Source organism: Choloepus didactylus, chromosome 6 (genome assembly GCF_015220235.1).
Source record: "Choloepus didactylus isolate mChoDid1 chromosome 6, mChoDid1.pri, whole genome shotgun sequence".
Lineage (NCBI taxonomy): Eukaryota > Metazoa > Chordata > Mammalia > Pilosa > Megalonychidae > Choloepus > Choloepus didactylus.
Genome location: NC_051312.1, coordinates 19,045,749 through 19,072,641, shown reverse-complemented (window position 1 = coordinate 19,072,641; position 26,893 = coordinate 19,045,749). Strand labels below are relative to the sequence as shown.

At 39.1% G+C, this 26,893-nt stretch overlaps 1 protein-coding gene across 1 annotated transcript; it reads right to left on the bottom strand.

Moving 5' to 3' along the window:
• Positions 1–7,760: 7,760 nt before the first annotated feature.
• LOC119538674 (olfactory receptor 10W1) lies at positions 7,761–8,705 on the bottom strand. The gene has a single exon (XM_037841815.1). The coding sequence runs from the start codon at positions 8,703–8,705 to the stop codon at positions 7,761–7,763; it is 945 nt and encodes a 314-aa protein (XP_037697743.1).
• Between the last annotated feature and the right edge of the window lie 18,188 nt (positions 8,706–26,893).

Here is a 26,893-nt window from a genome sequence, read left to right as displayed (position 1 = left end):
ACAGAAAGGTAGAAGTGAGAGGTTTGGAACACAGTCTTGGGTGATGGTAGCACAGCAATGTAAGTACACTGAACAAAGGTGCCTGTGAGTGTGGTTGAAAGAGGAAGGTTAGGAGCATGTGGGACACCAGAAGGAAAGAGGAAAGATAGAGACTGGGACTGTATAACTCAGTGAAACCTAGAATACTCAACAATTGTGATAAAATGTACAAATATTTTTTTACATGAGGTAGAAAAAATGAATGTAAACACTGCAAGATGTTAAAAATACGGTGGGACTGGGGGAAAAATACACTTCAACTGAGATACAGGAATTGGAATAATAAATGCTAAATCAATTAAAAAATTTAGGGAAGATATGGCAAAATAGATGAAGTGTATAATGAAAACACTGGGTGAATATAAGGTAGAAATCGAAAGTTTGAAAAAACAACTGGCAGAATCTATGGAAATGAAAGGCACAACACAAGAGATGAAAGACACAGTAGAGACACATAAAAGCAGATCTCAAGAGGCAGAAGAAAACACTAAGGAACTGGAGAACAAGAAACCTGAGACTATAATTCACAGAAACATTGTATTATGCTTCCTTCAATGTAACAAAGGCAATATACCAAAGCTAAATGCATTTAAGAGGGGAATATAAGGCAGGGGTATGGTACTCGTGGCATTGGTGATGTCATCTGACTCTCCTACTTTAGTTTAATGCTATCTTTACTTTTGTTGCTTCCTAGCTGTCATGTTTTTTTTTTTCTTTTTTCTTTTTCTTTTGTTTCTCTACCTTTTTTGACTCTTCCTCCTTTTTTTTGTGGAAGAATTGGAGATGTCCTTATATAGATAGTGGTGAGGGTTTTGAATACATAAATACATGGCTATACAGGGAACCATCGATTGTTTACTTAGGATGGAATGTATGGGGTATGAACAAAACTGTCAAAAAACTGGGTTGATGAAGAAACCTTGAGGACTCTATATTGAGTGAAATAAGTCAGACACATAAGGACAAATATTGCAGGGTCTTACTGATATGAACTGATTATAATATGTGAACTAATTATAATATATAAACTCATAGACATGAAACGTAAGTTACCAGGATATAGAACGAGGCTAAAGAATGCCGAATTGTTGCTTATTATGAGCAGAATGCTCAACTAGGTTGAACTTCAGTGTTTGAAAATGGACAGAGGTGACAGTAGCACTTTGTGAGAATAACTGAAAGTGCTGAATGGTGTGTGAATGTGGAGGAAAGGGGAAACTCAGAGTCACATATATCACCAGAAGGAAAGTTAGAGGTTAAAAGATGGGAATGTATGCAACAGTGAATCCTGTGGTGGGCAATGTCCGTGATTAACTATACAAATATTAGAAATCTCTTTCATGAACCAGAACAAATGTATGACACTATAACTAGAAGTTAATTATAGAGGGGCATATAGGGAGAAAAGTATACCTATTGTAAACTATATACTACAGTCAGTAGTATCTTAACATTCTTTCATCAACAGCAACAAATGTACTATACCAAAAATATGAATCAATAATGTGGTTGGGGTATGGGAGGATTTAAGTTTCCTTTTTTTTTTTTTTTTGTCTTTATTTCTTTTCTGGAGTAATGAAAATGTTCTAAAAATTACAAAAAAGTTCTAAAAATTAAAAAAATATGTAGAGCTATATTATGGTACTGTGGGCAATTGATTGTACACTTTGGATCTTTGGGTAATTGTATGGAATGTGAACAATCTCAATAAAAACAAACAAACAAACAAACAGACACAGAAAATTATGTACCACGTGTATCAGTCAAGATTTGGTCTAGAGATAGAAACCATCACAGTTATTTGAACAGGGAAAATTTAATATAAAGAATTATTAATCTAGTAACAGGAAGTTAATTAATAAAAAGCATATAGAGAACTCTAAATACAGGAATAGAGGACATAGGGAGCACCTATTTCCTCTAGGGCTGAGGCTGACGACTTAAGGAAGAAACAAACTTGGAAAAGCAGCCCCATATCCCCAAGGCTGAGATTCAGACCTCAGTGGAGAGACTGTGGCTATACCCCACTAGAAATATCCAGAAATTTGCTGAGGTCACAGAGGCATGTCTGGTATCTGGGTGCAGTTGAAACTCTGAGAAGCTGCCTGCTGGGATGCTGGTGAGACTTTCTGGGAATCTGGCAGGGGGGCTGGGAAAGCTCACTGGGAAGCTGCCTGCTGGCATGACAGTGAACCTCGCCGGGAAGACGACTTCTGAGTTGCTGGCAAGAGGTGCTGGAAGGTGTCTCTTTGGGTCTCCCGCATACCACTGGAAATTGCACCTTTAGGAATAAGAAGGAAATAGCCCACTACAGTCAGAAAGGACAATTTCTTCCTCTTAAAGAGTGAAATGAAACCTAGAGGGTAGAAGTTTAGTATTTTGGCAGTTTGCAAAGCAAAACTTTCTGGCTCCAGTGTCAAGAAGCAAGCCAAAAAAGAATGGATTTGTAACTGAGAGATGAGAAATTGATAACCATCACACTGTATCATCCAATTCATATTTAAAAGCTCTAGAATTGGCAAAGCTAATCTAAAATGAGAATACTCTAAATAGCGGTCACCTGTGGAGGGAGAGATAGACTGGAAAGGGGCACGAGGGAGTGTTCCGCATTGTGGAAACGGTCTTTATGTTGGTCTGAGTCAAGTTTACACAGTTGTGTATACTTGTCACCATTCATTAAGCTGTGCAGTTTTGGATTTGTGCATTTTATGGTATGTATGTTATATTTCAATGAAGTACTATTCACACTAAATAATAGAAGTGCAAGTTCAAGACTTCTATGTGGAAAAATATATTACTTTACTGAAAGACATTAGTTAAAATCTAAATAAATGGAAAATATACCATAGTCATGGATTGTAGACACAATACTTTACACTTCTCTTCAAACTGATTTACAGATTCATTACAATCTCAATCAAAATTTTAACAGGTATGGTGTGTGTGTGTATGTGTATCACTTGAGGAGGTGATTTTAAAATCTTAAGACTTTTCAAAGGGCCAAGTTAGCTAAGATATTCTTGAAGAAAAAACATGAGGAGATGAATCATTCTACCTTGTGTCAAAAGTTATTATGAGTCCATAGTGATAAAGATAGTGTTGTATTGCTTCAAGGATAGATGAGGAGTTATATCAAAGACCTAGGCTATACTTCTTGCTTGTAAGGTAGGACTTGGGTGATAAAACTGCTGGGATTCTGGGAATTGAAGCTAGACACAGGAGAGGAGAGAGGGTCTGAACCACAGATTTTATGATGAAGAGCCCAGAAGAATCACAAAAAGAGAGAATCAAGGCATCTATCTTTAACAATTTTATGAAGGCTGTTGAGAGTGTGGTCTGTGTTCCCTGGGGAAGACTATTTCATGTAAAAGCATGCTGCATATCCTTTCTTCCCAGTACTTATGTTTCTGCCCATCAGAGTGGGATTGAAGTGGTAATAGGTAAGTAGCAAAGTTCACATGTTGGAGCTAGAGGATAAAGAGAGGACCAGGGAGTAATCACCGCCACATTCAAAGCTTCTACTGAACTTTGATGACCCTGAAAATTTTGCAGTGTGATTGTGTCTCACTGCATGAGAAAAAAAGAAGAAAAGTTTTTCAGAATCCTCATAAAAATGTGATAAGCATTATTGATTATTTGAAAAGTAATATGTCAAATATCTACTTTATAATCCTGATTGCTCCAGAATGGTTTATTCCATAATTCCTCTCACCGAATCACATCCACCAGCTGCCTCTCCAATTAAATCAAACAGACAAGCACAAATACAGACTCCTTACTGCTGTAACAGCCCCACCGCTTAAACCTTGTGTAAATTGTGGTGGACATCCAGGCAGCCTCAACCTGCAGGTGATGTCTTTGTCATGAATGCTATGGGAAAATGGGTGATTTTATTTTAGGGATGTGGGGCAGGAAACTTTGTTGGTGAAGCACTTAAGGACTAAACTTTGTTCAGGAAAAAGGAAGCTGTGGCAAAAATCTGATTTATTTCACTTTCAGGGTATGCCAGTTTGGATATATTATCCCCTGCCCCCCAAAGCCATATTCTTCAATGCAGTCTTGTGGGAGCAGAGTTATAATTTTTTGATTAGGGTGTGACCTCTTGACTGAATGTTTCCATGGAGATTTGACTCCACACATTCAAGGTAGGTCTTGATTAGTTTACTGGAGTCCTTTAAAGGGAGCTCACACAGAGAGCAGAGGATGGAAAAATGCCCCAGATGCTGGCAGATGCTTTGAGATGCTAGCCCAGAATTTGCTCCGGAGAAGCTAAGAGAGGACAAAATGCCCCAAGAACAGCTGAGAGAGACTTTTGGAGAGATGCTTGGGAGCTGACAGAGATGCTTGGAGTTGCGGACAGAAGGACGTTTGGAGATGCTAAGCTAAGGATGCACAGGAGCTGAGAGGGGAGCCGAAACACAACCCAGGACCAGCAGACACCAGTCACGTGCCTTCCTAGCTGACAGGAGTGTTCTGGACACCATCGGCGGTTCTTCAGTGAAGGCATCCTCTTGTTGATGCTTTAGTTTGGACAGTTTATGTCCTTAGGACTGTAAATTTGTAACCAAATAAACCCCCTTTATAAAAGCCAATCCATCTCTGGTATTTTGCATAATGGCAGCATTAGGGAACCAGAAAACAGGGATTAATGCTTATTCACAGCCAGCACCTTCCTCTGATGCTTAAACAGGGCACTGTAGATGTGATCAGATGCAGTTTGCAATATTGCCAGAGAAAGTAGACCCACCTGTGCTATGGAATGGGAGTGAAATAGGAGGTGCCTAGGAGGAGAAAGCTGAAATTCATTTCTCTTACCTAAAGGTAGATAAAATTATAGAAAACATGAGATACTGAAAAAAGAAGAAATCATTCCACAATCTCTCCCACCCATCAGTTACTATTCTCAGTTTAGTATATTTACTTCCAGTATTTTTCTCTTTAATCTTACTTTTTCGAACAATTGTAATAAAACTTCACATAGATTTTCATATCCTACTATTGTCTCTTAATCCTCACAATTATTTTCCAATTATTTTTCTAGTCTTCATAAAGATAATTTTTCATAGTTGTGTTATTGATTAGCTGTAATTCACTTTGCACAGTTCCAATGTTGTTAGATATTTAGGTTGTTCCCACGTTTCTGTGATGATAACACTGCATTGCACATCTTTTTAACTAAGTACAGTTCTTTTTATATTTAGATTAGGATACATTGCTTTAGGATAGATTGTCAGATGAAAGAATAGTATGCTAAAAACAAACATTTTCATGACTTTTGATTTGAGTTACCAAGTAACTTTTAAAAAATAGCTTAAAGAATTTACATTGCTTCCAGCAATGGATGACGGTGCCAAATCTCTACACTCTCACCAACATCCAAGATTATTAATTCATAATAATGTTTTATTGTCATTAACATTGAATTTATGTGTAATGAGTGAATTAATCTGAATGGTTTACTGGTTATATTTCCGATTTTGTGAATTTTTATTCAAGCCTCTGAGGAATTAATTTTTAATCTCAACAACACAAATGAAGGCGACGTGTATAAATTCCTATCAAAATGTTTTTTTCCAGTTTCTCATTGAAGTTGTACAGAAATTTTGTACTTTTCATGGCTAATGATTCTATAGAAAGACTCTTATTAAACTGCTAGACCTGTATGCATGTGGAGAATTTTTTCATTAGGAAGTGAAGCTCATCCTTTATAGTTGAGAGGTCTAAATGAAAGAGTTCTGGGTGAATAGTAATTTGGAATCAGTCCTTCAGTTATTTCTCTCCAGTAGCCATATAATTCAACCTTTTCTTTCTTGTGTTTTCTTTCCTTTTTGAATTTTAAGTAAATCTGAAGTATGATTCCTGACACAAATGCAGAAAGAAAGATAGCATTAAAATTCAGATGAAAATCTTTGCCTCCCATCCTCCCTCCTCTCCTTCCTCCCTATCTTTCTTCTTTCCCTTTTTTCCTCCTTCTACTCTTCTTTCTTTCTGCATTCCCCTTTCTGCATGTGCAACTGATGCATGTCTTGAGATTCTTCCTGGCATATTGAAAAGCAACCCTCTAACCAAAGAATTCCCTCCTCCTCTCCATCACTTAGTTTGAGGCAGAGGTATTCTCCTTTCATGTTATAACCATAGCTATTTCCAGGGAGGAAGGAATAGGATAAGAATGAGTCAACTTTGTAGTTCTTCTCACAATTACTATGTAAAAATTAAGTTAAAATGATAAATTATTTCATCCCATTAGAAAAAATCCTTGCTAGGAAGAAGGGAGATTTATGGGCTAAATAAACACATTAGGCTGAAACCTGATATTGCTGCTTTGTAGATCCAAAGTGGTCAAATAGCAGTAATTTCATATTCCTCAAGCCAATACATGAGCATAAGATCTGCTATGGAAATATTTTTGAAAATTATTTCTCTGAGTTTAAAAATATTACCTTTGTATTATAGAAAATGTGGGAAAAGCTAAAAATGGAAAGTGAAGAAAAAGAAAGATTATTAATTATCCCTCTAATCATAGCTGACCATAAACTATATTTTAGTGCATTTTCACCCATCCTCTTTCCTACATATGTGTACATATGTATATTCTTCAAATATTTGAATCATGTTGTAAATGCAGTTTTATATCTTGCTTTTGTGACTCATCATTATAAATATTAACAATGTCTCTGGAGCCAGAATCTCTAGGTTCAAATCCTCACTCCAGCACTATTAGCTGTGTGACCATACAGTTCCATCATTGGAAAATAGGGATAATAAGAACAGTCTTCCCTCAGGATTTTTTGAAGACTAAATGAATATCCATGTGTGCTATGTTCTAGCACAGTTCCTAGAACATAGTGAGAACTTAGTGTTAGCTATTACTTACAACTGTTGTTCGAGAAAACATAAATCTAAGACTGCATAATATTCCTTCATACAATAATTGTTTGATCAATACTTTATTAAGGGAAAATTGGATTGTTAATATATTTTCATTTTTACATATAATACTACAACAATATTTGTTTGTGTTCTACTATGTTGCCCTGAATATTCAAAATCCATTCTCTGCCCTTCTCTACTATACACTGTGCCCCAAAAGGCTGACTTTTATGGATTGAATCCCCAGTGTCTCCTTCCCTCTTGCTTCCAGTTGGGTTTGGCCAGTAGAAGACAGGGCAAGGGATGGGAGCATGGGAGTAGAGAGAGGTAAGGATATTTACCTCCCTGCTGTCTCTTTGCCTGGCCATAGTTAGGTCCAAAGATACTTTTTCTCTAAAGCAACAGTTTCTATCAAGTGGCCTCTCTCCATAGCTCTGACTCTCCCTGGTCTCTAATAACATCATACCTTCCTTTTGCTCTTTAGGTCTAGGAATGAGAATGGCTTCCTGCTGATTCTAGCATTTTAGTGTCTGTCCACTCTTGTTGGTTCCCTTACTTTTCTCAGTTAAAAATCTTTTGAAAGGACCATCTGTTTACAGCTGACACCTGGATACAGACTTATACTTTCATCTTTATATTGTTTTATGCTGATTTGCTTATACATTTCTTGACTAAAAGAAAAATGACTGAGTCAAATAGTAGAAACATTTTGCTTAGGTCCCCAATACACATAGCTAAACAGTTTTCAGGTTATATATACACATTTTTTAGATCAGTTTTAACATCAGCTGAGAGAAATCCTAGTTCCATGGACTGGCACCAAACCCTGGCCAGATATGTTATATACTACCCTAGCTTTTGTGGGAGAGGTAATTCCTGGTAAGCACTCTCCCCAGGGCCCCCTTCACCTCACTGTTCCTCAGGGTGTAGATGAGTGGGTTGAGAAGTGGGGTTCCCAGTGTGTACACCAGTGAGAGGAGCTGGCCTTGCTTGGCAGAGTAGCTGGAGTTGGGGCACAGGTACGTGAAGGCACAACAGCCGTACTGCAATAGGACAACAGTGAGGTGGGAGGAGCAGGTGGAGAAGGCCCGGCAGCGGCCAACTGCTGACTGTATCCTGAGCACAGCAGCCACTATGAAGGCATAAGAGGTGGTGATGAGGAAGAAGGGCACAGCAATGGCCAGGGTGGCTGCCACCAGCACGGACTGTTCATGGGTGTGGCTATTGGCACACATGAGCCGCATCACTGGTGGCACGTCACAAAAGAAGTGCTCAATACCTCGAGCATGGCAGAATGGCAGAGAGAAGATGAAGGCCACCAGTTGTAAAGACAGGAAGAATCCAATGACCACAGAGGCCATGGCCAAGCAGACACAAAGAGTCAATGTCATGATGAGAGGGTACTGTAAGGGACGACAAACGGCAACATACCGGTCATAGGCCATGGCGGCCAAGATGAAGCAATCAATGCTGCCAAGTCCAATGAAGAACGCCATCTGAGTGGCACAGCCCAGAAGCGTGATGGTCTTCTGTGTCTGTAGGGTGTTGGCCAGGATATGGGGCACAACCACAGCAGTGTAACATATTTCTACCCCAGAGAGGCTGCCCAGGAAATAGTACATCGGTGTGTGTAGGTGGGCTTCTGAACGGATGGCTACCATAATGAGGACGTTCCCAGTGATGATTAATGCATAGACCAGGGTAACGCCAAGAAATGACAGGGCACGCAACTCTGGGCAGGAAGGATAGGCCAAGAATGTGAATTCCATCATTACTGAGTGATTTTCCCATTTCATTGAGCCAACAGATTTTCCTGGGGATGGTTACAGGCATAGAAGGAAGAGTCAGACCGACAATACATTAGTTTATACTTGGAGCCATGAATCTAATACAATTAGGAGTTGAATTAGAAACTAGAAGGATTAGGACTAGTGTTCTTTTTTACTCCCTTTTCCAAGTTCTCTCCACATAAATGTCTACAGCTTAATTTCTAGCTGCTGAGATTGGGGCCAAGTTATACAGGAGGTTTTTGAGGAAAAGAGGCAGATGATGTGGGTGGAATTCAGGAGACATTTTTAAGAGTGAAGTGAAAATTGAATTCTTTCACTAAATTCTTCAGAAAATGCCAAGGAAATGTTTGGAGGCAGGGTCATGAATGTGAGAACAGGAAGACTTTCATTCATTTATTCATGTTCAGTACCTCCTGTGGTATTGAGTAGGGGATATATGGTTGTAACACACAAAATTTCATGATATGGTGGAAAAGATATGTAACATGATTATAAAAGAAGTCAGATGTAGTCAGGGTAAAGGTATAAATAAGACAACTGAATTTCAAAGAAGGAATGTATTGTGGGTTGAATTGTATATGCCTCCCCCCACCACCAGAAAAGACATATTCAAGTCCCCACCCCAGTCACTGAATGAAGGCTGATTTGGAAATAGGGTCTTTGAAGACATTATTAGTTAAGACGAGGTCAAACTGGATTAAAGAGGGCCATAATCTTTATGAGAAGAGGGAAATCTGTACACAAAGACAGACAATGGGGAGAAGGCCATGTGAAGATATTGGAATAATACATCTAGAAGTCAAGGAATGGCAAGAACTGCCAGAAAATACCAGAAGCTAAAAGAGGGAAGGATGGTTTCCATCCTACAGGTTCCAGATGGAACATGGCCCTGCCAACAACTTGATTTTGGACTTCTAACCTCCAGAAATGTTAGACACTAAATTTTTGTTGTTTTAAGCCTCCTAATTGGTGGTACATTTTTACAACAACTCTAAGAAACTAAAACAGTGCTTGGTACTTGCTATAACTAAAACCTAAAAATGAGGAAATGGCTCTGGAATTGGGTAATGGGGAAAGGCTGGGAGAATTTTGAGGTGCTTAGTAGAAGCCTAGATTGCCTTGTAGAGAATGCCACTAGAAATATCAATGATACAGGTGCTTCTGGTGAGACTTCAGATGGAAATGAGGAGCATGTTTTCAGACACTGGAGGAAAGATGATCTTTACTATAAAGTGGGAGATATCTTGTTTCACCTGTGTTTTGTTGGGTGGAAGGCATAACTTTTAAACAATGAATTTGGATATTTAGCAGAGGAGATTTCCAAGCGAATGTGGAAGGCATGGCCTGATTTCTCCTTGCTGCTATGGTAAAATGCAAGAGGAAAGAAATAAATTAAGGGATTAACTGCTAAGCAGAAAGTTACCAGTACTTGACGATTTGGGAAATTCTCAGCCTATCCAGATAGCAGGCTCTGAAGACAGGACCAAGGGTGTGACTGGAAAACCATTTGCTAAGATTAGGTGTGTGACTCATGGATCCAATCAATCATTACAGCAGAAACCAGGAATAGAGATGTGGTTATTCAGGGAATATCTATGGAGAAGCCTCTTGTGTGATGGTTGCATTGGATACTAACAAAGTTTTTGAGGATTTCATATCAGCAGAAACATTGCCAGCTTGGCCTGAAAGGGACAGAGATGGGTTGAAATGAAGGAAGACTTGCTCTGAAGGGAGAGCCATGGATGCGGAGGTCTGGGCTGTCAAGACCTTCTTGGGCAGAGAGGGCAGGGCTACTCACCCCAAGGACAGGGCATTGAGCCACAGAGGATTATTCTCAGACTTTGAAATCTAAAGGAATTTGCCCTGCTGTCTTCCAGACTTGCTCAGGTCCAATGAGCCTCTTTTTCCTTCTAATATTTCCTTTTGAGCATGGGAATGTCTATTCTATGCTGGTCCCACCCTTGTATTTGGAAGCAGACATCCAGTTTTCTGGTTTCACAGGTCCACAGATGGAGAGGAATTTTTCTACAGGCTGCAACCATACCCTGTCTCAACATAACTAAAGTAGATGACATTTTCAACTTATGGTTGATGTTAGAATTTTTAAGAATCTGGGGGATGTTGGGATGGAATGAATGTATTTTGTAAATGGGAGGAACAGGCCAGAGGGTGGGCCATTATGAGTTTGATTGTGTCCTCTAAAAAGATATGTTCAAATCCTAACTCACGATCTAGTGAATGCAACCTTATTTGGAAATAGGGTCTTTGATGATATCTTTAGTTAAGATGAAGCCAAACTGGATTAAAGTGGGCCATATTAAAGTGGTGTCCTCATAAGAAGAGGAAAATTTGGATGAATAGACACAGGGGAGAAGATCATGTGAAGATGAAAGAGGCTGCGGTTGGAATAATACATGTAGAAGTCAAGGAATGCCAAGGATTGCTGGCAAACAGCAGAAGCTAGAAGAAGTAAGGAAGGATTCTCTTCTACAGGTTTCAGGTGGATAATGACCCAGACATCACCTTGATTTTGGACTTCTAAGTTCCAGAATGGTGAGACAATAAATTTCTGTTGTTTTAAGCCACCAAGTTTGTGGTATATTGTTATGGCAGCCCTGGGAGTTTAAATTACGATGCATTTAGAAGTTTGAGAATCAAGCAATACTTTATGGAAGAGAAAGCATGGGGTAATAAATACATTTAAGCAAAAGGAAACTTGTTAGAAAACATGATCAAAAGGTGAGAAGCATGAGAATTTTGGGGTCACGATAAATAGTGATTTGATCTTGTTGGAATGTGAGGTGCTGAAAAAGAGCAAAGGGAATATCCCTCAATTGGATCATAGAGGGTTGAACACTAGAATAAGGGCAGTCTTCACTCTTTAGGTGAGGGTAGCAGTGGCAGCACAACCATCAAAGTTGTGCTTGTGATAGATCGGTAGCAGTATAAGGGAGACAAAAATGTTAAGATCTATTAGGATCAGAAAATGAGGAAATAAAAAAAAGGAGGACCCAGGGGGCAAAGGGCATGCATAGGTCTGAGCTTGACAGTGGCAAGGTTAAGCATCAGAAACTAAAGCCCTCCCTACCCCTGGTTTCGCTAGCAATATCCAGTGAGGACTTCAAGAATCAGGGCGTTTTCTCATGGCAACTCCTGGCTTGTGAAGGTAGAGGAAAATATGTGATCATAAGCTATTAGAGATCTGAGAACCCTTCCTGTAAGTTTAGGTGAATATCAGAGACCAAGTCAGACCCATTTCCACATTTTCCTTCCCTTCTAAGGAGCCAAACCCAGTTGAAGCCATGTTGCTTCCATCCAAACCTTCAAATGACCAGACATAACTTGCAAATACAGAGTCCTCTCTGAGAAGGGAAACTTTCCATTCATAAAAGCTCATGTTTTTGAAACTTACTGGGATCAGGAGATGGGAGAATATTGTTCTCAAGGCAAAGAACCCAGACTGTCTTCCTTCTTCCACTCTTCCCAACTGCATCCATTCAAATTTTTCCCCAAACCAATTCATATTCAAGAGTGAGGAAAAAGTAATGTGTGACTTTTTTGAAACTTGCCCAATAATAATACTTGCCGTTATTCAATGTGCACTGTGCTGGTTTGAATATATTGTGTCCCCCAAATGCCATTATCTTTGTGGTCTTGTGGGACAGACGTTTTGGTGCTGGTTAGATTTGCTTGGAATGTGCCCCACCCAGCTGTGGGTGGTGACTTTGGTGGGATACTCCTATAGAGGTGTGACCCCACCCATTCAGGGTGGGCCTTGATCAGTGGAGCCATATAAAACATGCTGACTCAAAGAGACTGAACGGAGTGCAGCTGTGAGTGATGTTTTGAAGAAGAGCAAGCTTGCTAGAGAGGAATGTCCTGGGAGAAAGCCATTTTGAAACCAGAACTTTGGAGCAGACGCCAGCCATGTGCCTTCCCAGCTGAGAGGTTTTCCGGACGCCATTGGCCATCTCCAGTGAAGGTACCCGATTACTGATGTGTTACCTTGGACATTTTGTGGCCTTAAGACTGTAACTGTGTAGTGAAATAAACCCCCATTTTATAAAAGCCTATCCATCTCTGGTGTTTTGCATTCTGCAGCATTAGCAAACTAGAACATGCACTATTAAGAGAAATCTCAATCTGGAAACACCACTTCCAGTAAAAATCTTTCACATCCAAACACTTCATTGTCAACAAGCATGGGGAGAAATGTGCTCAGGAACTGTCACAAGCATTAAGAGCATCTAGTGCATGAATGGCTCTTTGTTGCTTTTCCAAGAGTTCACAATATGGTATCCATTCATCCATTCTCTTTTCCTCTTCTGAATGTCAATAATGCTTTGAATTCTTTCTAATGCCACTTACCATACTCCACATTTTACTAAAACATGGGGTGAGGAGGGGAGGAGCAGTATGTCAGTGTAAAATTAGCACAGACTTTGAAATTAAATAATATGATTTGAGTCCCATCTCCCAATTTCAAGACATTAGGCAATGGCTCTGGCATCATAGGATTGACAATGACTTTTTGACCAAAAGGGCGAAAAGAGATGAAATAATAAAGTTTTGGTGTCTAAGAGATTTCAGATAGAGTCGCGAGGTCATTCTGGAGGTTACTTATGCAAGATTCAGCCAGATTTTGCAAATTGTCACAGTATGCCAAGCCCCAAACAACCGTATTCCTGAAAACCCTAAGAATACCCTAGGCTCTATTTCAGATTCTACGAAAGTTTTATTTATTAAGTTTATTTTTTCAGAAACTTAAAGTCTTCAGATGGCTCCTATGCCAGGTAACCCCTGAAACCCAGAAGTACCAGTCTCTCCAAGAACATCAATCAGTTTCATTCTTCTACCCCATAATGTCAACACCCTTTTTCAGCATGAAGAAGTTAGAATGGTCATTGCCCAGATATCCCTGAAGATTGAGAGAAGGATCAAATGAGAGAGAAGAGTGTAACTGAGAAGTTCAGATTTAGCAAATGATTATGACTACTGTATCATTATATAGATATTTCTTTTTAGTTTCTAGTGTATTAGAATAGCCAGAAGCCTTGATCTGTTGTTGAACTGTAACCCAGTAGCCTTGATCTTTGATAATGATTGTATAACAATATAGCTTTTATCTTATGACCACGTGATTGTAAAAACCTCATAACTGACACCTCCTTTATCCAGTTATGCTTAGACGAGTAATAAAATAAAGATATGCATGGAAAAAAAAGCTGTTAGGCAATAAACAATTTTGAAAAATGGGGATAATAACCCTTAGCTCATAGGGTTGTTGTGAGGTTTGAATGAATTAATAATGTAAAGTATCTATTCCCTATGCCTAGTTCATAATAATAGCAGTCTAATAACAGCTAATCATTGTTATTAACATAGTTTGTAAATTCAAGGCAGTCATACTATCATATTTATATTTTTATGTCCTGACATAACCAAGCATAATGTTGTTCAAATTGTACATACTCAATAAATATATGGTGAAAAACTAAGTCATTCACATTTTTTATTACATTTTTCTCTTTTCACTTTTAGGATTATTTCATAAGAAAGTTATGTGTTAAGGACACCTTCTGTAAAACAACTTGGCATCCAACATTTGGGCTGTACTTTGGACATAGACATGTCACTCAAGGATATAGTGATACAGAATGCTACAAGGAACAGATGTCTAAAGCTAGTGTGTCCCATATAGTATGATGGAAGGCTCTGAAATCGGTGTTATTAATGATGACTTCTGAAACTTTTATTATAATCAGTCACATTCAGATTTTGTTAATAGTGCTTTCCAAGATCTATAATAAAATATCCACATCAAAGCTATCATAGCTCATGAATTCTTAGAGTTGGAAGGAGCCTCAGAAATTGCCTATTTCAGTACCCCATTGGTGCTTGAATTTCCCATATAGAATCTGGTGACTCAACCTCTGGCCACCTTCAGTGCCCAAGAAATCTCACTACCTCCTGACCCACTTGCTCCATTGTTGGACAACTCAGTTCTCTAAAAGTGTTTTCTTATAATCAGCTGAAACTTGCCTGCCTCCATGCAACTTCTTCATTTTCCTACCTCATGGAGCCATTTCAACATGAAATATTTCAGATACAAAGAGCCATTGTCATGCCGCCCTAAATTTTCTCCCTGATTTCCTTTATTCCTCACATTACATGGTCTTGATACTTTTCACTATTTGGGCTCTGGAAATATTTATATTCTAAATATCTCTTTTAAAAGTGTGCAGCATGGGCAGATCACAGTAATGATCAGCATTAAAAATAACTGAGCATTACTGGCTTGGTCATTGGAAGTCTGTTCCTTCAGACTAAAGAAATCAGATTAATTCACTGGTTTATGTTTGACTGTTTTAATGATTTCCTCACACTTTGAACGATATTTAGTTCTCTGGATGCTAAAACTACTGATCATTTTTCTCAAGAAGCAGAACATCCTCCATCATTCCTTTAACATTAGTCCATTGCTCCAGGCTGTTAAGACTGAGATTTTTAAATCTGTAGCCTGCCACTCCATGCCTTGACTATTGTTCCCAAAGTCACTCACATTTATTATTTTTTATTTATTAAGTGCCAAGCAAGCAAAACAGGCACAGTCTGTGCCCAAGTGGAGATTATATCCTAAAAAGAGAGGCAGGCAGTGTTAATAAAAGAATCTGGCAAAAATATATATTAGAAAAAACTATGATTAATGCTGTGAAGGAAAGTACAATGTGCAATAAAACCATGCAACATGGGGCCTGGCCTTGTTGAGGGGTGTGAGCAGTAGGAGATTCTGAAAAGGCTTCCTGGAAGAAGTAATATTTGAGTTTATATCTGAGCAGTGGAAATTAACTAGGAAAAGAGGGGTAGGCAGAAGGGATGGGGTATATGATCCAGATAGACAAAATAATGTTTCATGGTTCCAAGAGAGTGCAATTTATTGTATTAAGATATCATCAACAGGCTATTTCAAGCTATTATGAAATATGTTGCAAAGGACTGGAGGAGGATAAGAGGACTTCAGCATCATCTCTAGAAATCTCTCTCAGGCTGGTGCCGGTTGATGAATGCACACCCTCTGAGTACATCCAGATCATATTCCACATCATGCTCTTATCCCATTTCTCTCCTCTCCAGCCATCCCAGCCCCAGTTTGCAAGGGTGTCACGAGAAATAGTCTCCCATTCATTCTGGAAATCCAGATAGACTATGCTAGAACAGCTCCTAAATTGTCTAGTTAGCATTATGTACAAAAACGGGGTTATTGGATTTGGCATGAAACAGACCCGAGATATAATCTCAGTCTACTATTAATAGCATTATCCCCTGTACAGATCATCTCACATCGATTTCCGCTTCCTCACCTTTAAAAGGTGTAAATAACAACACTTACCTAATGGATCTCGGATGAGATCAGGTGAGATAAAAATTTTTAGAACACTTGGTTTGATGTATGAAAACAATTTGCACAATAAATGTTAATTCCTTCTTCCTTTCTTCAAATCTTTGAATGAGATATTAATAATATCTGCCTCATAGTGGAGGATTAAATGAGGTACCATCCGAGAAAATCATTTTTATTAACTCTTAAGCTTTATCCAAATTTATATTTTTCATTCCCTCAACATTTCTTTGACTGAGATCAGTTATTACCATTTTGTTCAGAAGAATTCAGCTTTCACGTGGAACCAGAGAAAACACTGTAAATTGTGGGCTGATCTAGGTCTGAAATCCTGAAGTCTGGTTTGTAAAGCTTTTACTCACTTTTCTAGTTCCAGTGGCAGCAGGTGCCTGGGATGTTTTAAATCCAGAGGAGGTAGAAAAAGATTTCTCTTTCTTCCAGCCTGAGAAGAGATAGGGGAATACTGAGCCAGCCTCCTCAGTTTTATGTATAAAAGCCAGTATCCAGCAGCTGATGCCCAACTGTTTGGGTGATAGAGAAGGGAGAGTGATGAGCCTGGAGAGATTCCCCCGTGAGACAGGGCTTTATGTAAGGTTCCCAGACAAAAGACTTGGAGGGAGTAAATTGCTTTGTCATTTAGGGTCTTGCCTCATCCATTTCCCAGAAGATGGTAGCTTAGTGATGCTGGTCTCCTCCCCTGTTACTAGATAATCAGTTTAAACTAAATGTCACTATACTTTGGATGCTCTGTCCCAAGGAAAGTCTGGAGTATGCTTGTCAAAGTGAAGGCCAGTATCAAACCCTTTAGCAACTGTGATCAATGCTTGAAATAATTTCCTGAGAAATATGAAGTTCCCTAATCCAGGTCGTTTAAGCCTCCTGTTTCAGAGTTTACTCCCACCAGATTTATCATAATGGGGTTCAACCTGATCCCGAATTATTGCCCTGGACAACTGAGATCAAATTATGTATTCTCTAACTTCCACAGGGCCTTGAATAGTCTTACATACTTAACAGAGCCTCAATGGATACTTATTAAATGTTTCACCTTTCCTTTGACATCTCTGTTTAACTCTTCTGGAGCAGAGACAATCCCTTAGATTTTAGCAAATCAGCTTAATTCCTCTGAAAAAAATGTTGATTGATCGTATGTATGAGAACGTTTGTATGTCTGTATGCTAATTTATGCTCTTTGTTGCCCATTTACTCATAGGCAAGTCCCCCACATAGTCCTTGAATAATTAACATAATCTTTGGCGTGTGTGTGTGTGTGTGTGTGTGTGTGTGTGTGTGTGTGTATGTGTGTGTGTGTGTGTGCAGGGGGTGTATCTGCAGGCAGGACAGTGAGGTCCCAAAAGCCACGCAGGACTGAGCTACCTGAGACATTCTGGTACTTGTGGGGTGTCGTCAGTGCTCGTAAATGGAGGAGCAGAGGAGATGGGGAGGGGTTGGAAGCAAAATGTATTCTGTCTACTCTGTGATAAACATTATAATAATTATAATAGCTGAATTGTGTATTGAACTAACTATATTCCACACACTTTACATATATTAACTCATTTAATCCTTGTAACAACCCCAAGCTTAGTATCTCATTTTACACCATATATCAATTAATCCTTATAAAATCTCTGCAAAGGGGGTTAGCCCTATTTTAAAGGTAAAGTTAAAGGGCAAAAGATTTAGAGAATTTGAGTAATTTGTCCAAGAATAGATGGAGCAAGTAGCTGAGATGAGGTTTGCCTGATTCCACAGCATGTTGTTTTTCCTCTACATCAAGCAGTCACATTTCCCTTAATTACTTCTCAGGGAAAGTAAAATCTGGCTCTTATGACAAAGATGAATCATTACATGGCTTACAAGGCCATATAAGTTCTGACCCCTACTAACTTCTAGCCTCCTCTGTACTCTCTTTGTTTCAGGGACCCCATCTTTCTGGCAATCCCTTCTCCCTACAATGCTTTGTCCCACAGCCAGAGCTTTGCACATGCCATTCACTCTGCTTGGAATGCTTTTCCTTTTTTCATTACTGAAGTAGTTCCTACTTATCCTGCAGATCCTGGTTCCAACACTATTTCCCCCTGACCTTAACCATGCCATGGGCTAATGCACCTTTTGGAAAATTCCTTCTGGAGTCTCATTGCAAATATACCAGCTGAATTTTATAGGTATTTGTGTTCTATTTGACTAATTTATATTTCCTCTAGTAGTTTATAAGTGTAGTGAGGGCAAGGACCAGTTTCTTCACCTTGTATGTATATTGTGTGTGTAGCAAAAGGCTACACAGCATTTCCTAACCCTTGTGTCTCTGACATTTTGTACTGGATAATTCTTTGCTATGGGGGGCTGTCTTGCACATTGTAGGATGTTTAATAGCATCCTTATTGTCTACCCATTAGATACCAGTTGGCATTCTTCCGGTGTGGCAACCAGAAATGCCTCCAGACATTGCCAAATGTCTCCTGGGAAGCAAAATTGCCCCCAGTTAGGCTAGAGTTAAGGTGCTCAAAACAATTTGTTGAATGATTGAATAAATAGCTCAAGAATCAGGTATGAATTTTTATAGGAATGAGTCTTTCAACTTAAGAAACAGATCAGGAGATTACTAGGTAAACGTAGAATTATGGCTGACTGGGCTGAATGTTTTTAAGTCTTCTTTCCATCCCTATATGGTGGCTGATGAACTTTTCACTCTTTTATAGAGATATTTCAGTTCAATTATTAGGACTGAGTATTTAGAATCAGAGCGTCCTATTTTCTCTGATCCATTCTGAAAAAAAAAAAAAACACACCAATTCTTCCTCATCAACTTCCATTTGGAATAATAGATTCATTCCTGTTTGCATAAAAATTTCCTTCAGAGGTAAGTTGGGTGTGTGTCCATGTTTGAGAAACGAGGTACCAAGTGAATCCTGCAACTCATGTTAAGAAACCAAGACACATTGGAAGGAGGTAGGAAGCTGGGGGGAGGGGGGCACAGAAGACTTAAGGCTATGAGGATATAAAAGGTTCCTTCCTTCCAGTCTCTTGAACAATTTCTATTGATGGTCAGGTACATCTAGGAGGAAAGCAGGGCAATGTAAAGAGGTCATGAGGTTAAAATCTTGGCCTGCTGCATCCTGACCTGAAGGAAAGTTTTACAGAATTTATCACAGACCAGGAAGTTGCATAGCATGATTATGAAAGTCACTCAACAAAGAGAGATAATGATGTTACTACAGACGTAGTATACAGGATGACATATATAATGACTCTACATACTATGTGGTGACAATGTTTTTCCTCTCCAAACCACATTAGTGAGAGAGTGCTGATGCAAATTTTTGTTTGGTAGGTATGTTTGTATTAAAATAGGATAAAGTATGCCATAATAGGAAAGTGTCTTCTTCACCTTCTTTCCATCGAGGCATCCATCTAGAAGTTTTTTATCTTCCATGCTACATCCTCTCACATACACACAATTACACACACTCACATGTGCGTGTAAAATACCAGATCACAGCAAAATAGAAAGTGCCTGCAGCTTTGGAGTGCTCCAGTCCTGGGTTTGGATCCTGTTCAACCACTCACCACTAGCGTGAGCATAGGCACACTGTTAGACCCATTTGCCCCTCTCTCATCTATATCCTTACTCCAACCCATTATTCCTCAGGAGAAAAACACTTAGAGAAGTATATGAAAGAAACTCAGCTATCCTGTAAAACAAGAACATATTTCTCATGTCCCACATTTTATAAAGTAACTATTGGAAATTACTGTAGTGATGGACCAAGCACTTCACAGAATGAGTAATTTTCATTCTGTGCAATAATTTTACTTTTTCTGCCTGATTTACAGGGAATGGATTTTAATTAATCCCAAAGGGAATTTAGGTAAAGGAAGTCGAGTCTGCTGGCATACTTTGCTTAAAGAAAACTGATACTTTTAAAGACCAAACTTAAAAGTAAAAAATTGAGGAATGTGAGTGGTTTTAAAATTATCAACACAGAAAACTTCTCTGGAGTTTCTATAAATACCATCTCCTCCAGAATTTTCATGTCCTAGGACAGAGAAGCACAAAACAAAAACAAGGACTTCACAAAAGAGAGGCTTCAAAGGGGTCAGTGGGGATGTGACCTCAGCAGCTGAGCACTAAGGATTATCAACAACAATCCAGAGAGGATTGGTAAAAATGAAGATAAACAAACTTTGATATCTTAATGCAGGTCAATGTAAAAGAAGATTTGATTTGCAAATGTTTGAGTTACAAACTTTGGCTTACACAGAATCACTTGATGCTTGTTTCAAATGGAGCTTTATAAACTCTTCCCAGAGGTTTTAATTGGGCGGTATTGGTTTGGGGGCTTAGGAAGAGCCATGCATTTGTTTCTTAGGGCTGCCATAACAAATTATCACAAACTTGGTGGCTTAAAACAACAGAAATTTGCTGTCTCACACTCTTGGAGGTTAGAAGCCTGAAGGTGTTGGCAACGCCATGCTCTCTCTGATGGCTTTAGCAAAGAATCTTTCCTTGCCTCTTCCAGCTTTGTTGGTGTTCCTTGACTTCCAGTTTCTGCCCCAATCGTCACAAGGCTTCCTCTCTTTGTGTCTCTTCTCTTCTTGTAAGGACCCACATCACACTGGATTAAGGCCCTATCCTATACCAGTATGACTTCATCTTAGTTTAACTGATTACATTTGCAACATCCCTGTTTCCACATAAGGTCACATTCTGAGGTACTGGGAATCAGAACTTCAACATACGTTTTTGGGAGATATAATTCAACCCCCAACAGCACAGTTTTCTAAATGCTCCCAGTGATTCGGATGCCCTCAGAGATACACTGACAGTCCTCAGAGATAAACTGCTTTGTAAGAACTTGGATTTGCATTAAGAACCTCGGTTTGTTCTTTCCATTGTTTTGTATCAGGCTTTGAAAAGCTTTCTGATAGTCCAAATCCCTGTCTTCTAGGAATTCACTGTCCAAGACAGACAATATAGTGGGTACTTTACTGGACAAGCCTGGGCATGTCCCCATGCTTACATGGCATACAGGAAAATTAATATAAAGAGTCACATATATTAAGAAAAATAGTTACATGATTGCAAGTGAACACTGTGGTACACAAGACATAAATTATATTTATTAAGTCAGCATTCCATTAGATTTTCTGTTCATATTGTTGGGCCATGTATAACCCCCAAATTCTTAGTTGTTTCTCTTATTCACTGCTTTCTCTCTCACTGTGTGTTTGTGTGTGTGTGTGGTTGGAGAGGTTCTTTATCAAATAATTTTATGATAAAAAAGGTCTAATCAGAAAATATTGAATTTATACCCTGATGAAGACTCTACACATGTTACTGGAGTTATCTTATGCCTAATTAAAATATGGAAAACATAATATGACATACTACAAGGTTTTATATGAGATTCTAGTTCCTTGTTACTAAGTGCATTAGTTTGGATACTATAGGAAGCAGATGCCAAGACAGGATTAGATGAGTAAGAGATATATTGGTGTAAAGGTCAAGAAGGGAAAATGGGGAGGGATACAGAGGAGACAAAGAGGGCTATTGAACTGTGGCTCCCATGGAGGGTGTGGGGAGAAGGAGGGCTGAATGGGGAGACTATTTTTCTAAGAGAGTTTCATCCAGATTGATGGAATCCTCAGCCAAATTCTCCAGTCAGAGGAGTCCAGCATTTTGCAGGAATGTGTATGACTTAGTATCTCTAAAATATGCAAGCACTGGCAGAGAGAAGCTTATGGACAGCGTAGACTTGGCATGGACACAGTGGTGATTCAGCAGAGCAGTTGGTGTCATTTGTCGGGTATATTTCCTGCAGCAGGAGACGTGAGTGGCACATTTTCATGGCTGTCTCGTTAAGGAATTGGTAGTAAGGAGAAAGCTACTATTCTGATCAACAGGATTACTCTTCTCCTTGCTTTGTGAAAGTTCTATACTCTACACCCATTATTGTTCTGTAGGAAATTGGTTACTTCCCATTTGCAGAAAGTTTAGAATGTGAACTTTGTCTCTGAAGGTACAGTAATATTAAGGTTTTATTGCAGTATCCCTAAAGAAAGTCCTTTCCTCTAATAAGCTCTGAAATAGGTTAACATATTCTTATCAATCTGGGAAAGATGTTGTTCTTGGTAGTGATAATGATGGTAATATGTCTGAGTTTCAGTATCTATATTTACTTCCATTATGGGTAATGGGAAGATGCACTATTAAGAACTTTAAGAGGAAAGGATCACATTTTGATTAATGCAGAAACATGGCCCCTACTCAGACAGAAACTGTGACACTCCCTGGTGACATGACAGAGTTAGGGTATCACTTCTTAACTCTGTGCCTGGCAATGGTAGGAGTTCAGGAATTTTTCTCTTTAACAAATTTCATTTCAAATACTGTGTAGACTACAGAAACAAAGACAGATAGTTTCTGGGGGGAGACTTGTGGGAATAGCACATCTTGGTAAATCATCCATTCTCTTCTACTCAGTCACGGAAAGTTAGATTTGGTGAGGGAATGAGTCGTAAGGAATCAAATCTGGAGATAGGAAGACCCATTAGAGGTACTTGCAGTAATTCAGAGGAGGGCTGATAGTAGACTGGACTTGGGTGGTGGAATTAGAGTTGGTGTAACCATTCTCTTGCATTTGTAATTAATCATGGGTTTTGGTCCTAGCCAATCAGCTCTTTACTGACAAACAGTGACTGTGAGATTTAGGGACCTGATCTTGACTACCTTTTTCAGAGGTCAGGAGACTGGCAAGTGCTAGGCAGGTGTTAGAGCCCCATTGGGTGGATTACTATAAAGGAAAGGGTCCTATTTTCAGTGAAGAATTGATGACTAGGGAAGGAAATTGAGACAGAAGCCAAATATACAGAGTCTGACCTAATAGAAGTTTAACAGGTGAAAGGAAAATAGCATTATGGTGATCAGGACAGATACAGGAATCCAGGTGGGCAGGCAGCTGGGATCAAGATGCCTATCAGCAAGTTGGTGCCAAGTCAAGACTCCAAATGCAGAAAGACTGGTGAGCAGGTGCCAGAGAGACTTGGAAAGTCATTAGCAAATAGGATTGCCTTTGAACCAGTGCAAAAGGGACCCTACTCTGGCCTTCCTCTGGAGAGCTTTTTCCCACAGGGGAAATATCTCACAGGGCTAAGGGAACATGCCCACTCCCAGCTTGCAATGCTCCCACCTTCTGCTTCAAGACTCTGTTCCTGGGTCCTAGAACCCCAAGCTTTCATGACTGGCATGGGCCTCTTCCGCAAGTCAGTATACCCCAGGTCTGCACACTAGCCCAGGAGTAGCGAAGGGACATACACACAGTGACAAATTATCTATGTTTGCCATCTAAAAGGGGTGAGGTAGTGGCAATACTGGAACCAGGGAAATGATAAATCTGAAAAAGGGGGCTCTGGTAACCTTTTGTGCATAAAAGAACAATTCAAGGGTAAAAAAATTGACAGGAATTTAATCCCTTCCTGTCACTTTTAAAATAATTCTCTTTTTTTGTGGTCTTTCAGAATTTGAAGAAAATTTACATATTCACTCAATATACCATACTGATTCTATAGGTTTCAATCATGTCCCAGCTCAGATTTTATCTTCTCATCTGTACTGGTTTGTATATATTATGTCCCCCAGAAAAAGCCATGTTCTTTGATGCAATCTTGTGGGGGCAGACATATTAGTATTGATTAAGTTGGAACATTTGGATTAGGTTGTTTCCATGGAGATGTGCCCCACCCAAATGTGGGTGATAACTCTGATTGGATAATTTCCATGGAGGTGTGGCCCCACCCATTCAGCATGGGCCTTGATTGGTTTGCTGGAGCACTACGTAAGCTCAGACAGAAGGAGCAAGCTTGCTACAGCCAAGAGAGACACTTTGAAGAACACACAGGAGCTGAGAGAGGAGTTTCAGCTTACAGAGACATTTTGGAGATGGCCTTTGAAAGCAGACTTTAGCTCTGGAGAAGCTAAGACAGGACAAACACCCCTAGAGCAACTAAGAGTGACATTTTTGAGGAGCTGAAGCCTAGTGAGGAACGTCCTGGGAGAAAGCCATTTTGAAACCAGAACTCTGGAGCAGACGCCAGCCATGTGCCTTCCCAGCTAACAGAAGTTTTCTGGACACCATTGGCCATCCTTCAGTGAAGGTACCCCTTTACCTTGCACACATTATGGCTTAAGACTGTAATTTTATAACAAATAACCCCCCTTTATAAAAGCCAATCCATTTCTGGTATTTTGCATTCTGGCAGCATTAGCAAACTAGAACCTCATCTTAAAGATTTCCAATTAAAAAAGACTTTACCCTTATTGCATTTATCTTTCCCTCATTTCCTTTGGTTTATTAGATTTTTCACATTGGACCAAACTTTTGCTATGTTCTCATCAAGATGTGATAATTACACTAGGTGTTAATTAGGGTTCACCCATTTGGAGTTTGGCTCATCATTGATTGATTAAACACAATATTGTAACACAATGTGCACAACAGTAGTCTATGTTCTAGGGATATAAAGAAGAATAAAACAGGCAAGATCCATACTCTCATGGAGCTTACATTGTATTTGATGAAACAGCAATAAGCATAGGAAAAAATTAGATATCAGATTGTGATAAATTCTGTGAAGAAAGATGGATTAATGGAATAGAGAGTGACTAGAGGAAGAAGGTCATCAAAACATCTTATTTGAGAAGATGACATTTGAGCAGAAACCTGAATGGTGAGAAACCAATCATCAAATCTGAGGAAATTGCCATAAAATCTGGGGAAAGAGGAATTCAAACAGAGGGAAAGCTGATAGAATCAGTAAAAGACTCAGAGTTGGAAAAAAATTATCAGGGTGCCTAAATCTTAGAATTCAAACATATCCAAGCACAGGTGCTCCTTGGAAATACTACTTTCAGAGACTTTCATGAAGACACTGAGATTCAGAGAAGTTACCTGACTTGTGTCAAAGGGTCCAGCAAGTCAGTGGCAAAAACGGGACTAACCCAGGTGTCTTAGTCTGTCAGGGCTCCTACAGTACGTACCACAGACTGGTGGGCTTAAACAACAAGAATTTTTTGTCTCACAGTTTTGGAGGCTGGAAGTCCAAAATCAAGGTATCAGCAGGCCATATTTTCTCTGGAGTCTGTAGCATTCTTGCTTGCCAGCAATCTTCTGTCACAAGGAGATCTGTTTCCTCATTCTTCCTCCTACTGTGGCCAGTTTACTTTGTGTATAAGGTCTCCAGTCATATTGGATTAAGACCCACCCGATTCAGTTTGGCCTCATCTTAATAGGGTCTTTGAAGATCTTACTTACAAATGAGTTCATATCCATAGGACTGGGGGTTAGGACTTGAAAATGTCTTTGTGGGGGACATGATTCAATTCACAGCACCAGGTCTCCTCATTTCACCCAGTACTGCCCTTTGACTATCCATCAATAAAGCCCAATGACTCTTGAGGACCTCAAAGTAAGTGAGTGGAGAACGTGTCTATTATTTTAAAGAATGTCACACTGCTTTTAATAGATAATTAGACTGAGATCTTAATATGTTTCTAAACATTAAATTTAATAATTGTGAGAAGTTTTTGAAGCAAAATATATTTCTAAGACCTTAGTGATGATTGCATATTTTGAAAGACTACCTCATGCTACGAGTTTCTAGTAAAATAAAACAGTGTTAAAAGCCTTTCGGTATATTTTGCTATGATAGAAACACAATCCCATTGAGATTTAACCTTTCATCAGGATGCAGATCCTGTGCTATTTCTTGGGCTGAGAGGCAAATCACCAGGACTGAGGTCCCAAATAGGCTCGTAAATGCAAGGAACTGCCTGTTATTAATTATTCAAGTCTGATACGAGAACACAGACAGGAGTTGTAAACTTAGGTAGTTTCAGGGTCCAAGCAGTTAAAGTAAATGAGTGAACTAGGTAAACTAGAAGGTGATTTTAAGTAGATGGTGAGGATAGTGGAAAACCTGAATGTGTATGGGTTTTCCAAGAGCATTTAAATTCTAATACCAAGCCAAAACAACAACAAAAACAACAAAACACTGTGCCGGCCAAATAAAACATAGCAAGCCAGATTCAGTCCATGTATACTGAAATCTTTTGAATATCCAAAAATCTCTGTGTTTAACTCTGTAATAAGATTTTATTCATATATAGAATGTGAGCAACCATATACAAATTTGATATTTTGGTGATTCCCCAAATCATATAAATGAAAAATCATTTGTACTGGGGATGTATCATTTATTAGTAACTATAAGCTATAATATGTTCTGCTTCCCCATTTTACTACTCTACTAAAATATCTCTGTGATACAGGGTATAGGCAGCATCATCACTCAGATTAAAACAAAAGGCAAAGAGAATGGATGGGTAATTCAATTGCCAAGGAAAAGAAAATTCTCCATTTAGAGGTTATCCACAAAAATAGAGTTTGACTATTGGATTGGAAGTAGAAGATTGTTAAGACTTCTCCAATCAGAATTCATTGTTAGTAAATTCTGTCTTTCCAGAATAAGAACACGACAATTACACCAAAACCTTCACTTTCAATGTTTTTGTATCTTGGGTTTTGTCTGTAACCAACCCACCCCCTACTCCCCCAAATAAAAACTTTGTCTTGTTTATCTCTGCATCCCCAATACCCAAAAGAGTACCAGGCACACAGCGGGTACTAAGTAACATTGGTCAAATGACTTAATTTCTTGGAGAATGACAAAATTTATGGATTTAAACAGAAGGTTTGGCTAGAAATCTTATCAATAGTATTCTTCTCAATATTGC

Bases quoted from the DNA above. Each gene is read 5' to 3' on its own strand.
- LOC119538674 (XM_037841815.1), bottom strand. From the start codon at position 8,705: ATGAAATGGGAAAATCACTCAGTAATGATGGAATTCACATTCTTGGCC.